General features: G+C 41.7%; 1 protein-coding gene across 1 annotated transcript in view; it reads right to left on the bottom strand.

The window, feature by feature from the left end:
* Positions 1-1,989: 1,989 nt before the first annotated feature.
* The window catches only part of LOC143173760 (protein ELYS-like), a 38,642-nt gene continuing 24,229 nt past the window's right edge, over positions 1,990-16,402 (bottom strand). Inside the window, exons 19-31 of the mRNA XM_076363909.1 lie at positions 15,182-15,328; positions 14,230-14,417; positions 13,913-14,057; positions 13,687-13,818; positions 12,558-12,705; positions 12,320-12,470; positions 11,665-11,772; positions 10,987-11,167; positions 9,347-9,782; positions 7,408-7,510; positions 6,387-6,493; positions 5,579-5,763; positions 1,990-3,468 (exon numbers count right to left, since the gene is read on the bottom strand). Of these exons, the coding sequence (XP_076220024.1) occupies positions 1,990-3,468; positions 5,579-5,763; positions 6,387-6,493; positions 7,408-7,510; positions 9,347-9,782; positions 10,987-11,167; positions 11,665-11,772; positions 12,320-12,470; positions 12,558-12,705; positions 13,687-13,818; positions 13,913-14,057; positions 14,230-14,417; positions 15,182-15,328 (3,510 nt within the window). The remainder of the gene's footprint in view (positions 3,469-5,578; positions 5,764-6,386; positions 6,494-7,407; positions 7,511-9,346; positions 9,783-10,986; positions 11,168-11,664; positions 11,773-12,319; positions 12,471-12,557; positions 12,706-13,686; positions 13,819-13,912; positions 14,058-14,229; positions 14,418-15,181; positions 15,329-16,402) is intronic.

Raw genomic sequence — 16,402 nt, 5'->3', positions numbered from 1 at the left:
TTAGTTGCCAGCTGAGGTTAAACCACGACAGTCCTTTTTGGCACCCAACGTGGGGCTCGAAGGGTTCGAGATAATGACAGGTTTGATTGGAATGTGCTAGATCGAATTTATACCTGTTATAGCTGTTTAGCTATTAATTGGCAGGCTCCTGTGCTTGCCACGGGGCTTGCTTGCCTTACTGTATATTAGAGTCCAATGCTCGTTAGTGGCTGTTTTTTGCTTTCACTGCTTGCTGTACCGCTGTACTGCTTATCATCGTATTCTGCTGTGCCTGGGAACATTTTGATAACGCAATGGCGATGTGCCTGGGCTGGCAGATGGCCAGGGCATCGCTGCTGTTTCTGTGCTGCTGTACTGGACAGGCTGGAACTCCAGTGTGAACTCGAGTCGAAGGGACTGTGACCTGTGGATGAGTCCATGCGGGAGCAGGACACCCCAAAGCGTCTGTGGCCGTGGATAAGCCCATGCCAGAGCAGGTACATCTCGAAGCGTCTGTGGCCGCGGTTACGTTTGTGCTACAGCAGGTTTACTTCTGAAGGGACTGTGGCTGCGAGTAAGGCCACGCTGGAGCAGGTATATCTCTGAAGACATTGTGGCCCATGGAGAAGGCCGTGCTGGAACAGGTGCATCTCAAAGTGACTGTGGATAAGTCTATGCCGCAGCAGGCGTACCCCTGGAGAGACTGTGGCTCATAGATAAGGCTCCACTTGGAGCAGGTACTACCCTAAGGGACTGCAGTCTGTGGATAAGTCCAAGCCAGAGCAGGGGCAAGGGGAGGAGTTTATTGCAATGTTAAACCCTATGGTTTAATCTGAAGGGACCAGGGGTGGAGATTGTAATGGAAACACCTTTAAATTGTTGTAACCCATGATTTGAGTTGCATGTTATAGGAATTACTATAGCAGAAACCCCTTGTTGCTAGCCAGGCTAGGAGCAAGGGGAGGAGTTCATTGCAATGTTAAACCCTATAACCTGGCCCAAAGGGACCAGGGGTGGAGATTGTAATGGAAATACCTTTAAATTGTTGTAACCCATGATTTGAGTTGCGTGTTATAGGAATTACTATAGCAGGAACCACCCGAACAAGTGGAGGACAAGCCTTACAAGAAGCAGTGCAAGTGCAGCAGTGACCTGACCTGAGCTGGCTTTGGTACCCAGTAACTCCACGCAACACACCACCTCTTCTGTCCTGAGTGACCACCATCACAGATGGAGCCCAAAGTCACGGACTAAATGAACTCAATGGATATTTCATGGACATTTCTGGACATTTTACAGACATTCCACAAGGGTGGTCCATAGACTAAGGGAATGATATCTGTGTGTTATATCAAAGGACGGAAAGCGGGGTGGTTGGTTAATGAGGTTGCACTGGAAAATATGGGACTTGAGCATGACGTAGATGGTATAGAATAAGGGGTGGATACTGTCCTGGTTTCAGCAGGGATAGAGTTAATTTCCTTCCTAGTAGCTGGTACAGTGCTGTGTTTTGGATTTAGGGTGAGAACAATGTTGATAACACACCAATGTTTTAGTTGTTGCTAGGTAGTGTTTACACTAGTCAAGGACTTTTCAGCTTCCCATGCTCTACTGACTGAGAAGGCTGGGGGTGCACAAGAAGCTGGGAGGGGGCACAGCCAGGACAGCTGACCGAAACTGGCCAAAGGGATATTCCATACCATGTGACGTCATGCTCAGTATATAAAGCTGGGGGAAGAAGAAGGAAGGGGGGGACATTTGGAGTGATGGCGTTTGTCTTCCCAAGTAACCGTTACGCGTGATGGAGCCCTGCTTTCCTGGAGATGGCTGAACACCTGCCTGCCCATGGGAAGTAGTGAATGAATTCCTTGTTTTGCTTTGCTTGCATGTGTGGCTTTTGCTTTCCCTATTAAACTGCCTTTATCTCAACCCATGAGTTTTCTCACTTTTACCCTTCCGATTCTCTCCCCCATCCCACCGGGGGGGAGTGAGCGAGCGGCTGCGTGGTGCTTAGTTGCCAGCTGAGGTTAAACCACGACACACTTTCCCACCCGAATGTATGTCTTCCTGCGTAGCGACAGATTCTGCGTCTGCCAAGAGATTTTGTGCCCCCTTCCTCGCACTTCTTCTAGGAGTGACAGGAAGTTTAAATCCTGTTGGAGGAAGCGATGGTTTAGACAGATCAAGGCCAGAATTTTCTGAAACTTCTGAGGAACTCATCTTTCTCCTTCTGCCTCTTTTAGTTGGCACAGGTAAGAGGAGTTGGTCACTAGGCTGCACCTCTTGATCCTTGACCATATTTTCAGTAAATTGTAAATTAATGCCTTTCAGTTTTCTTGCACTTCTACTGGGACTGACTGCCGCTTTTACCTTATGATCAGTGCCAGTCTGGCCGGTTTCTCCGTCTCCTGCTGACCTTTTTCCTCCTCTAGTCCTTTTGGAAGTAGCAGAAGCAATAATGCTACCTTCAGCCAGAGGCGTTTCCTCATTAGCCCCTTCCAAGAGTTCAGATGCAGCTTCCTTTGCTCTCCTTAATCCTCTTCTTGGAGTAACGGCTATGGACTGCGCACTGACGGACAACGGTTGTCCATCAGAATGGCTGCTTTCTACTTTCTCTAAATTAGTCTGTTCAGGCTTCCTACCTCTCCTAGGAGTAACAGGCATCACAGGTATTTGCTCATCTTGAGCATTTTCTTCTGCCTGAAGACTAGAAGTCTCAGACGCTTCTTTTCTTCGCCTGGTACTTCTCCTAGGAGACACTCCTAACAAAACTGGTTTGTCTGTCTTCAGTAGTTGCTGATCGCCTGCCGAGGGAATACTTTGACTTCTGCTCAGCCGTCCCCTTGCGCGTGTTCTAGGAGTGATGACATACTCTACTTGATGCATGCTGGTTTCATCTTCCGCTCCTTCTGGCACAGCTGTTACGGGAGCTTTTGCCTTCTGGAATCTAGTTACCTTCTTACCTATGGTTTCATGAATAGATTGCTCTACAGCTTCAGATGTAAATTCTTTACTTCTTGTGCCTTTGATTACATCCAGTGAGTTCTCAGCAATAGCCACCTTAATGGGTTCAGGCACGTATGGGAGCGACTCTGCAGTACTTTGAGATTCCTGATCACTAGTTACAGTGGACACTGAGGTTGTAACATGTTCCTGGCTTTCAGTATTTCCCAAACTGTTCACAGGCTTTTCCTCTCCTGTTGTGCCAGCCAGATTAGAAGCATCGACTAACGGAGGGTCTCCCACTTCCGTTTCACCTTCTTCACCTTCCAAGACTAAAGTAAAATTACTCTGAGATGTAAAAAGCTCTCCATCTCCCTCAGCCGCATCACATTCACCATCTTCATTATCAGGCAAATCACATGCAAACTGTTGCTCGATAGTATCATAGCTGTATTGAAGAGCGCCCGATGGCTGCAGTTCACTATATGGTGATGGTTCAGGTGCCTCCTCTGAGGTTTGTGCCTTAACCGCACTATCTTCAATAACCTGAAGTTAAAAAGTGTCTGTTAATGCACTATTAATTACCAAACAGACTAACTTCAAACTGAGGACAGTGAAATGCTGCTTCTCCTTTCAGATCACCACTGCATGTGAAGTTAGAAACCTGCGATGGACTCTCTACTACAGATGAAAGTTAATGCGTTTAAGGGACAGAGAAGAGAGCATTCAGTGTATGCAATCCCATGCTCCATTTCTGATACTTCTGTTCACGACTAACGATTTGCCACCACCCGTGAGCAAAGGGAGCAGTTTTACAGTACAAGCTGTGTACACAACTGGCAGTAATCACCACACTGCAGTGCTTTCTGGACTGACTGCAGATCCACACAGAGTGACCGGCTCTGCATCTAACAGGCTAAAATACAGTTATGTCCCCAAAGTTTAACGTTTCAGTCACGACAGTTGTGACGGCAACAGGTAGTCAAAGTGGCCACGTATCACACGCGACAACTCAGCGCTGCACTTTAAGGAATCACTTGGATTGCATGAGACAGCACATACACTCTAAATACCTCCATCTCATGTTTTGTAGTTCCCTGTACGGAGCAATTATTCTTGCCTTCTAGATCCACATGAGATACTCAAGCTCTTACGCTGAGCACAAAAGTAGTATCTGTTACGTCTGCCAAGTGACTCAAACGGTCAAGCTAATTTAATCAATGCGTAAAGACCTTCGCCCAGCCCTCTAAGTTCTAGTGCTAGCCAACGATGGCAGAAGGAAGAAGCCACTCAACAGGAGTCTCCGTAGAATCTGCTCATTTTCTTGCCTCCTGCCTTGTCAAAAGTTGCTGAGCACCATAGTATAGCAACGTGTCATGCCTCAAAACTCAGTTCAAGAAATACTAGTCTCCATAAACTTTCCCTTTATGCTTACAAAGCTACGAACAAGAGAGCAGTAAGAAGTTTGTCCCAAATTCAGTGAAGGTAGACAAGCCAAAACCAGATGTTTACATACAAATCCGTAAGAACCAGTTACAACGAAAGCAGAAAAACCTTCACTGTACTGCTACCTGAATGACTGCAGAAGCTTTGTGACCGTCTCCTGTCCCTGCTCCCTTCTTCCCATCACAAATTTTCCACTTACTCCCTCCCATAAGTGATTTATGTATTCCCAAGTCTAGAAGCATCTTCTCTACAGCGTTGTCCTAAATCCCAAAGCTGAGACGAGCTAAAGAAGTGACTGCCTATTTAACTTCACTGGAAATCTGGAACGCTGAAAAGCGTTTTCTCTTCCTTAAGACCAACCAATTTGTGGTACGCCTACCTTTCACTTTGTGTTTCACTCCAACTACTGTTGATTCCTGTGAGTATAAGCCTACAGGAAATTGACAGTATGCTCTATATGGTACTTAGAGGACATCCACAAAGAATCCAGATAACTCACCAGCCCCAGTAGAAGAAAGAACAATGGGGGAAAACCTGGGACACCTGGAGAACCTCTAGTTCCAATTTTCAGTCCATGTCAACAAGCTTTTAACAGTCGTATTTTACAAAGTTTAGATGTTAAAAAAACATGGTCTTAGCAAAAAAAAAAAAAAAAAAAAAAGTTTTAAGTACCTGGAAATATCTTGACACTGAAATTAACTCATTATTGGGAATTCTGTTTATGTTAATAAGGAACAAAGAGGAAAGGATCTAAGCACCTAAATCATTCTGAAAACAACTTTGGTTCCCACATCATTTTGTCATTTGGTAAATGGCCCCAGTATCGAAAGCTGCACTCCCCAACTTTTCTTACTGTCTTTAACATTAAAACTATTTCTTTTTTGAGTCAAATAAGAAACGTCTAAGTTCTAGTAAACCAAATGAATGCATGGTTATTTTAAAAAATAGGTTAGGCTTTTTTTTTTTTTTTTGTGTGCTACTACAGCTCTCAAAGGCCGAAGTCTTGACAGGTTCTATTCTGTGTTATAGGTACAGAAAATGCATAGGAGAAAAACGTATCTGCCCGTACGTAATGAGGTTTTAACTTGTGTTAACCAGCTAAAGAAACCGAGACGTTTATGTGTGCCTTCTAATTGTCAGTAAGACAGGACTGTCCTCAATTTGCAAAGTGGTTTCTATTTTGTAGAACATGAGAAAATAGTTTACTTACATTAATTTCCTCAGTTTTGGGAAGATTGTTAGAAACAGTTATTTCTTCCTGCAGAAAAGGAACATTTTCTTCAACTTCAGCTGCTTCTAGGTTATGTTCTTTAGGTAAATCCACACACTTCCCCTCAAGGGGATTTTCTGAATGAGTATTGACCACATCCTCACTGTCAAGGATACTTATCACAGCTGGAAGAGAATTACACAATTTTAACTACTGTAGCAATGACACGGGCTTAAGCCACAGGAAGTAACAGAGGGAGCAGCAGCCAACAATACAGTTCTCTATCCTGCCACATACATTGGGCTTTCTCCAAAACCCAGAAGCCAGAACTATCCATCTGGTAAAGGAGGCAGCCCCACAATAAAAAAAAAATTAAAAAAAAAAAAAAAAAAGGAGGAAGGGGAAAATCAGCTGGCAAGTCCATAGAGAAAAAGAACAACAGAGGAAAGGGTGGCTGCAAAGGCACACTGATAGCTAGTTATTCTTCACAGCCTGAATACTGAGAATGCATCATCTTTTAAAATAGTAACTCAAGCAGCAGATCCCATAGCACACAAATTAGTGGTGGTGTGCAACATTAAAATAAATACTCTCCTTCTAATTTCTCAATATCTTTACCAAGAACAGGAACACTCACCATGCATTTTCTACAAGGACTTCCTCTGAGGAGGGTATTCTCTCCACAGTTTAATGAAAGTTAGCAGTGACGTGCTAGTACTACTTTAATCTGAGACACCTGTAGTGGTACGGCAAACTACACATTTTAGTTCAGGAGTTCAGCTACCTTAACTCACATAACATCTCCAACGTTCACTGTCTGCCTCCGGGGATTCGGAAAGCTGTGGATTTGTTGCAGCTGGTATGGCTTTTCCTTCTGATGCAGAGGACGTTTTGGACTCCTGGTGGTTTGTTTCACTTCATGAACAGAAAGAGAGAAATTCATCATAAAGCTTCAAAACAAACCTTGAAGAGCTTTACAAATTACTTTCTCACTGTAAAATCTTCAAGTTTCAAACCAGAAAAAAATTAAGAAAAATTAGAAATTCCTTTACCAACTTACCTACATTCAATTTGTGACACTCATTTTATGCAATGAAACAAGTACGTCACTTCTTCCCAGCTATTTAACACTAGATATTAACATAACAACAGAGTTCTATTAAAGAATAATATACTCTTTGTCTTCTGTAGAAAGAGTGCAACTGCTGTACTGGAGGTTTAGAACAAACCGAACAAAAGTTGCTACCAGTGTATGTTACCACGTGAAATTAAGGGTTATTTCATTGCTAACATTCTGTCTTTATCACTAAGCAGTTGCAGCTTTTAAAGTACCTGGTGAGAAAACTGCTTCCCTTTCCATAAACCAACAGATGCTAGCTGAGCATACACAGAAAATAGAAATTAAGTGTATAAAATACTGCCAGAAAGTATTCAAACCCCAAAATAAACTCCCTGACTTTACAGGAATCTCAGGTGTAATTTTTAGCTACACAATTTTCAGACAAAAGCAGGGCTTATGTTCATAGTATCTGCTTAGTAACCCTCAAACGGTAAAGAGGTTTATATAGCCTGTTGAATGAAGTCTTTATCACCATACCTTGGGGTCTGCAATGATTTGAGGAAAAAAGACTCAAATTGGCAGCTAGTCCATTTGACTTACATTCATGCCAAGTTAGTTCTGTTCACAGACAGAAAGGAATAGAAAAGCCGTTAGATAGAAGAACACAGGAAAGAACGAACACCAGGTCAAAATCATAGTTTCCAAACACAGGAAAGCCAGCAGTTACATGTTGCGTGAACCCCAAGATCTATCTATTCCATAAACTTACCCTTCACTTGCAGTCCCAAACGTAGCAGCCTCAGCAGCTTTAAACACCAATTTACCATCCTCGGGAAGGGTAAGACATTCAGCATTTGATTCTGCCACAAATCCTACAAAAACAGACAGATGGACAACTTCTCTATTGCACTTAACATCGTTTCTTTTAAAACGCTCCTATGATTTTAAAGTGAGCCTTTATGCATTTCATCTAGGATAGCGATCTAACAAAATAATGCTACCAAGGCTTCTAATGCACAGAAGGTCTGAATTCTTCTTTCCAGTAAAACAAGAAGTCTGATGCATAGTTTCAGACAACAAAAGAAAATGGCCATAGATACTCTGTTTACAAACTAAACTTGATGTTACTGACCTAATACATAAAAACTTCAGGAAACATCCCTCCTTCTTAAAATCGGGCAGTAAGTTTTCTTATTTCTCATTCCAGCAATGCTTCTTTCCTTTCTTGACTCCATTGCCCCTCTGCTGCAAGAGCGCATCTAGGGTCTTTTCTTGTTCTTTTCTCTAGTGATTGACTGGTGGTGTTGAAACCCAACTGCTTGCTAACCTGTGTTTATCTCAACAGCTTCAATTTTAGAAACATCCTTCTTTTCTTCTTTGTTTCTACTGCCTGCTTCCTCCAGATCCAGCAATTACCTTTGCAGACAGGATGCAGGACTGGGATAATTTTGCTAGCTCAGGCCAAACAAGAGCTATACTGCCTGCCCTCTAATGTTTCCAGAGTACTGAAATTGTATGGAGCGGCTTGTATCATAGTCCAGCAAGAACAAAGTTTCTTTATAAGGTTATTCTTTAGTGATTAGTACCTTATCATTGTTTTTAATGAAAAGCACCTTTGATTTCTTCTCCAAATACAAGACATCTAAAATAGGACGGGCAAATGTTTTGACCTGCCTTACTAGAAGCACTCAGATCTGGAGAATCCCTTTTACCCATGTACACGGAGTCTGTATCTGGGCACTCCTGTTATTTAAAAAGGCGCTAAGGAACTCCAATAGCAACAATCACTCTCTAGGATCCCCCAGAATCATCTCAGACTTAGGACTGAACCAGGACGCATATGATGCACTGATACCGGAGCACACACTCACTGCTACGAACTGTTTCAAGACCTCAGGCACAGACCTCTGACACTTGCATGCATGTCCCAGGAATAGCAAACTTTTTTTCTAGAGAGTTGAACAGACTGAGCTCTGTTTGTCAAACACTGATTGTAGCTGTGTTGGCACATCTTCTCCCTGTTCCTGCACTACTTTCATTCCCAGCTCTTCATCACTGCTCACCAGCTAGCGAGCTACACCTCTTCTAATCTGCCAGCAGACCTGTTCATATGAACACATCCTCGGCAGCTGGACTGGCTTGAAGCAGTTGAATTGAGCTGAATTACCAAAGACCAACTGAAATAGGTTTGGAAAAGGCTGCATAAGCTGTTGAGCCAGAAAAATGAGCAGGCATAGCTGTAATGAGAAGCAGATACACAAGCAGACTCACTTCCAGAAGAACACTATTTAACTGAGCACTAATGAGGCTGTCGGATTTTTTTTTTTCCTTTCTTTTTTTCCTATCTAGTCAAAGCACGCCATACACTAAGCTTGCTGTAAAATCCTGCAGCCTACAGAAGTACCCCTAAAACATAACCAGAAGCCTAAGTTTTCGACTTGAATCCCTCTCAAAACTCCCACAAGTCACTGCTGCCTCCCAGCTGCAATTACACACAAGAAATGCCAGCCAAAAGCAGTATACGTACTAATGTCCAGGATACCTAAAAAAGGACTCGAAACAGAGTGGCAATTTTAAAAGCCTAGGACAAGGAAGTGCCTGGGACACTTGTGAACGCTCATTGTTAACTGTTGCACTCATCAGTACTTTAACTTTTTGAAAACATTTGAAAAACTCAGAAACTTAAGTTATCATAGGATGAAACACACCAACTTCTTTTCTTAGGTCTGATGAATCTGGTTGTTCCATCTGGAAAGGTTTATCTTCAACAATTTCACTGTCTTCTCCGTTCTCCGATTCTTGAAAATCAGCAGTTTCTTCAGTGGAAGAATTAGCTGGTTTAGCAGCTATAAAGATAACATCATCTTCAAAATCACCAGGTGATTTTGCATCATGATACTCCAAAGTAGTTTGGTCTGACCTGGCAGAGAAGTTACTGTTTTCTCTGCTGACATCCATTTTCTCCAAACTCTCCCCAGGTATGCTTTCTGAAGACTCTTCCATTTCAGCACAATCATCCACAGGATTGCCCAGACTAAACAGAGTGGGTTTAGCTCTACTTTCAGACCAAGCATCCTCCCCCACTCCATGATGATGCTCAGACGAAGCTCCAGAGAGTGATTTATCATCTCCTGTTACCTTTTTCTTTTTTAAACAAAAAAAAATTCACGATCAATAACATGCATATGCTTTTTGTCAAACCAAGACAAAAAAAGAAGAAACATATACCTGTATTTGTAAGTCTTACAAGTGTCACCTTAAGCAAGGCACTACAAAATTAGTTCTCATTCTAGCACTATCTTAGCTTTTAAAGCTGAGTGTAAAAATTAACCACACTTCTGACTGCGTATTGAGTTTCCACGACTTGGAGAATTCAGATGAAGTGGGTCTTTTAAGTGCCTGCTTATACTGTCATCTCAAGGCTGTTCACTGGGTTCACTACTGTGTTTTCAAGAAGAGGGAGCTTTGCATACCTAAAATCATAACTCAAGCATTCTCTTTGTTATGCTTGCCTTTTCAACTTGTATGCACTACTAAAGTCTTTTAGTGTTCACGATGCCTGTAGCAGAAGCGTTCAGGTCTGCTTACCTCAGCTCAAGAAAGATTTTACAGTATTGACAGGGTTTAAAAGGAGGAGGATGAAACTAGCTTAATGATACGGACAGTATTTGATAAGAAGAAAGAGGTTACGACTCAGAGAGATCACAACTATGTTGTTCAGGTAGGCAACGGCAAAAAGGTCGGCACCAAGAAGATGATAGGCCCAACGTTACTTCCTTGCATGATAAGAGTTTGATGGCAGTGAATGGAAATACAGTTTAACACAAACAATCAGTAACTAAAATTACTGCAAAAAGCCATCACGGAATTTGACAGAGACTGATGCCACTTAGCTGACATCACTTAGTTGTCATTCACTTAACTGGATGAAGAAACTGAAGCATACACGTTCTTGCTTGTAGGTATGCAAGTCAAACTATAGAGAGGGATTGAGCACTTAAACAATGAGATGGTTAAGCTGCAAATCGCATCTTTACGTACCTAAGCATATTGAAAAGTCCAATTTTAACTGACTTTGTTCCGTGCAATAAACACAAGTGTATTTCACAAAGCTATGGGACAACGTGCGTCCTGCAATTAACTTAGAACTAAACTTGCCCTCTTCAAGACTGTTCCCGACGTACTGCTTCCAAACGGACACTGTATACAAGAACCACACGCAGGCTGAAAACATTCCACAATTCGCATCCAACGCTGCTTGTGTTAACTACTTGGGTGGTTTCATTTTCAACGACGTTTACAGGCTTTTGGTTTGGTTGGTTCTTAACTGATTCTTAAAAATACAAACCTTAACCACAAGAGGAGTCTCCAGTAAATTCAGCTCCGATGCTCTTGCAAAAGTCGTTTGTGAGACGGAACCATGCGTATTTGATTTCAGTGGGCTGGATGCCGTGAATGAAGTAGAAGCTCTGCATGGTGACTGCGCTGCAGAACATGAAGGAACCGGGTGAACCACCAAATCCAGCGACCTGTTAAGACACACAATTTAAAATATGAACATAAATAAAGAAATGAAAAAAAAAAAAAAAATCACGCTGCGTTCAAGAAATCTGAGGCAGAACAAAAACATTCCATGAACAAGAAATACAGGGGAACCCTCACTGGTGGGGTGATGTATCAGGCCCATGAACAAGTTGCAGGCATTTTCTTTTTTTTCATGATTTCTTCACATTTCCTACTTAGTTTCCTAAATCGCTGCCTCGGAGGCAAGAGTAATCCAATTTTAAGTTGCACTAGTGATGTAATTCTCACGGCAGAAGAACATTTGTCTACGTTTCAATGCTGGGACCACTTCAAGTTCTCCACTTAGTTGTGTCCCTAAGTTGACCTTGTCTTTAACAGATACAAAACTAAATGCAAACAGAACACTTTGCAAACACAGAAAGGATACACACACAAACACACGTATACACACATGTGAGAAGCAACACCTTTGTGGAGTACTCATTCTGTAGGTCTACTATACCTGGAACATTTTTGTGAAAATTTTGTAACTGGTGTCCCAACAAATGCATCGGGCAACTCTGCATCAGGGAGAGGACGCATTGTGCCTGGAGGTTCTGTAACTCTAGGACTAGAATTAAAAGAAAAATGTAACTGACTTTCATTCGCCTAAAGTCCAAACATACCAGAATTCAAGTTTATTTCACCATACCACCTGTAGGAAAATCATCTGACAACTACTAGCCTCTTTGCTGCTCTTTTTAACTCTGCCTGTTTTTAAGTAAAGAGGGAAGGAGCAAATCAGAAACTGGGCAGGAAGTGGAAAAAGATTACTATTTGATCACACAACCAAGTCTATGAAAATCTGTACACCAATAGCTTGATGGTAATCACAGTTTTGGTTTCAGCTATCTTAAATTCTGTAAACACGTTGACCGTAACGTAAACACGTGTATTTGCATGAATAACATTATCACAGCAGAAAAACTCTCTCTCCAAATACTACTTACGATGTATGGATCCTTAAATGTTATCTACTGCGTGCGCAAAAAAGCCAAACAAGGCTTTATTCAGGTGCACCTTCCCTCCAAAACACTGTCATAAGTCAAACGGATTTCTCTCTCTCTCTCTTGCCAAACATGCAGCTCAACACTAAGCTTTGTTAAAAGGCTGCTTACCTATCATATTGTGAGACACTCGTTTTCTGCTCGTTTGCTACCCGTACTTCTCCAATTGTGGACAACACGTTCCTGATGAAAGTTGCTCTTGTATGCACATTTCCTGCATTAGCTTGTTTTGTTACTGTTGATAATGGCTTTGGTCTTGCGACTGTAAAGCAAGAGGGAAAGCATATCAGCCTTGTGTAACCAAAGTGATGGTTAGCTGTCCATTACATTTCTCCCCCCTAAAAATTACCTTCTCTTAAGACCGATGAAGGCAAATGGTAAGGCTTGGCTCTCTCTACAGCCAGCGTCCTTTGAACTCTAGGAAGGATCTTGCCGTATTGGTCTAATCCAGAATTTCTGGCAACTGCTCTCTCTCTCAAGCGAGGATCACGGTCATTCTGAGGAATGAAAAGCGTAAAGCAAAGCGTTAACTCCTTTCAAGAAGTTCACTGCACAGAACTGTCTGCGCCGTTTCTAATTAGTGACTAAATTTCCTCTACAGACACAGGAAAAACCATCCACTGCACAGAGCAGCAGCAAGTTCCACCCATCAGCACACGCCAATTTCACCCGGTATTTTTAGCAAAGCGGAAGGAAGACTAGAATAACAACAGAACCTACACCTTGGAGGTAAAACAATTCTGGCACCCTGCAGAACCTCATTCTGATGTGCTTGTTGCCACCTGCAATTTCCAAATGGCTTACAAAATAGCAGGCCTTCCCTTGTTTTTCCTGAAACACCAGTGTCCGAGATGACTGAATATACAGGGCAACTGCAAATTACGTTGGACAAAAGGATGCCAATTTTAATACGAGTAAGCAGCAGCTACCTACACACGCCTTCTGGCTGCATGAAAGCTTTCAAATGCAGGCTCTAAAACTTCCCAAACCACCTGATAAGTTTCATTCACTGGAAAACTGTGGTCCCGGAAAAGAGCAACTGCATCACAGATTCATAACAGAAGTCCACATAAGACAAAATTTAGGCTGGCTATTTTGAGAAACGGAAGTTAGAGAAGAATTTCTGCCATGAAAGTGGGAAAATGAAAGCTGTGGAATACATCCGCGTGTGAATAACTGAATGATAAGCTTGGCTGAGGGAAAAGATATCTTTTTATTGCTCAGATGCAAACAAAGTATTTTAAGTGGAGTCAACAATGGCCTGTAACATTTGATTTACAACTTCACAGAGTACCTTTGGAGTAGTGAAATAGTTTGTTCAACTTTTAGGTTCAGCTGCGACTTAAGGTGTAGGAACTTATTCCTAGTATTTCAAAGAGTGGAACAAAAAAGAAAGCAGGGGTTTTATTGAGTACTATCAAAAGCGGTTGGTAACACCTAACAGAAACTTGCACACTTGGCAGAACTTCTGCGCTTACCGTAAGATTAACCTTCATCGACCGATTCAACTGTAGGGCTGGGATATAGCTGGCACGCTGCAGGTGGTGGACTAAAAGAAATTCATGATTCTGAACACCCGCATTGGTCTGTAAAAACTTCTCCAAACACTCCTATGAGAAATAACACATTTCAAAAATCTATTATGATTCTGCCTCTTCTCTTTTCAAAGGGACGATTAAGATTTTTCTTCTCGTCCACACTTACTTGTTCAGTGTCTGTGAAAGGCAGCTTCAGTAAGTCTTCCATTAGTCCCATCTCCTGACAGATTTCATACATGTGCTTTAGCAGCTCTTCTATATTTGACCTAGTGGTATGTCGCTGCAACAGACCCCAAGCCTCCACCACGCACCTGCAATTAGTTTTTTTGAGATGTGAAGGAATAGTAATAGTATAACCAAAAAGATGCCCCAAAAGTATTGCATTCAAAGTTGAAAGGGAATTTAGGGAATCGTGATTTATATTATTTGTTCTCCACCTTTCACAACATTTGAATGCCAAAATGGTGGCATATCTTCCTTTACCTATTGGACAGCAACACAGTGAGGAAAAGCCGCACTTCACTACTGCTTGACGTGGATGGCTTCATCACCTGTATGTATCTGAGGGCTCGCCTATGCTCTCCTTGGCACATGAGGGACTGAAGAATTCTCCGATGTTGCCATGACACAGTTTTGACTGTAGCTGGATGAAAGAGCAGGGCCAGTGAACTCTGTGGGAGGTAGAGATCGGGTTTATTAAGATACATACATACATACATACACGCAGGCAACAAAAATATTCAAAAGCCTCTTAAGTAAGGGTGAATGTGTGTTAAATACGCTTAGATGACTAACTAATGAAACGCTTGATACAGGACATGTAAATAACAACGCTTAAGTATTTGCAGGAAAAAAAATTCAGTTAGCCATACTGAACAAAGCGAGTGCTTTAGAAGGAGTAATTCACACTTTCCTAGGTTAACCAAGTCGCTGTATACAAACACCACTTTTTATAAACACATTACTAAATCATAAGCTACTCTCCCAGACAAACAGATAACATCAACATCGTGACAGGCAAAGAGCAACCTTCAGCATCCAAAAGAACGTGAATTGGGCTGAACAGTCACTTTTGCGGTCTTCTGTCTCAAATCCTGCTGCTATGATCATAGTTTTAATATTTAAAGTACCTAAACCACTGTTTTTGAGAAAGCGCTCGACTGGTCTGCTGAAAACAACCTAAACGGATGGCTTTGAAAGTTCAAATATCAAGCATTCTTAAAGTTGATGTCTTCTTTTTTAATCAAATTCCTGTCAAAGTAATTAAACCAACATTTCAAATCTTAATTTATTGCTGAAGATGTCGTAGCAGTATTACAAAGAAGCTTCTAGTGTTTTATCACCTGTTATTAGCCAAGCACCAAATTTTAAAATCCTTTTCTAGATTATAGCTTTGTACTGCAATGTATGTCTAACTAAGCGGTAACTTACGTACTTCATAATCATTGTGATCGAGAAGCCAAAAACCTTGAATAAGCCTAACAAGACCCCAAGGGATAGCAAAGGCAGTTGGGAAGGAGCCGACTGAAGTTTCCGTTTTCTTCGGAAAGGAATGCATGATATCCAGCAGCAAGTAAATTGTCTGATATCAAGTACCGAATTAAGGCTAATAGATTTCTAAGACCAAAAATTTATCACACCGCATTTAGAAAAACATAATGAAGCAAGACTATAAAAGCGGTAGGAAGCAGAAGAGACTAATGCGTTAGTTTTACCATTTTAAGCTATTATAACCTGAAGATAGTCAGGTCCTAACCACAGAACTGCACTCCGAATAAATAACCCAAAAGAAAGACTCTTTGGTTTCTGTAAGGCATTCAGAAAGGTTAACTTTAGGTATGTAAATACTTCAGTTATAAACTCGGGCTCCCTCTTTAGTCAGTGGAGCTACCTGTCGGACATTCAAAGCATTTGAACATCCAATGCGTAGTTATTAAAGCAAAGAAATGCTACAGTTGGTTTTTTCCAGAGGATATAAAACGATGTAAATTATGGCGTCCTTACAATACAACTTCGCTCTGAATGACTAAAACTGGATTTAAAGCAGTATGTGGATCACCCATCGGTAGTGTCATTTTCTCTTTCCGACATCCGTTCTCAGGGACACGTTCTAAGAAGGCAGCTCTGGGGTACAACAGCTAGCAAACCCCTTGCCCTCTAGGCTCCCCTCTCAGGTTAGGCAACAAACAGCAAAAGCAGTTCTGTCCGTTTCGGCAGCTTAAAAATTAAGTTTCTGCCCAGTGACTTTTCTCTTCTCTCTGCCTATTATTCTGTGTGCCTGCACTTTTAAGAGAACAAAAGCAAGCACTGCTGGAAAACGGATGATTTTGGCAAAAATCAGGTCCTGGTAAACCACCGTTAGAAACCCTTTTGCTCTGAAGCAGCACGTTTTAGCGCATCATGCTAGTAAGTAGCCATTTGCTACGGGTACGGGTGCTTTAAAAAATTAAAACCTGTGTTTAAGCTTTGAGAAAAACTACAGAGGCTTTTTATCTTTAACGTTTCGTAGTAAACCTGCTTTCTCACATCAGAAGAGACTTTGCAACAAAACATTAAAAAAAAACCAACGTAAAAAATCCGCAGTCCAAAGAAATAAAACAATGCTTCTGCCTACGACTTAATTCTAAACTAACTGTTTTCGCTTGCATTGTGTTTG

Source organism: Aptenodytes patagonicus, unplaced genomic scaffold (genome assembly GCF_965638725.1).
Source record: "Aptenodytes patagonicus unplaced genomic scaffold, bAptPat1.pri.cur scaffold_240, whole genome shotgun sequence".
Classification (NCBI taxonomy): domain Eukaryota; kingdom Metazoa; phylum Chordata; class Aves; order Sphenisciformes; family Spheniscidae; genus Aptenodytes; species Aptenodytes patagonicus.
This window is presented reverse-complemented; position numbering and strand designations above follow the sequence as displayed.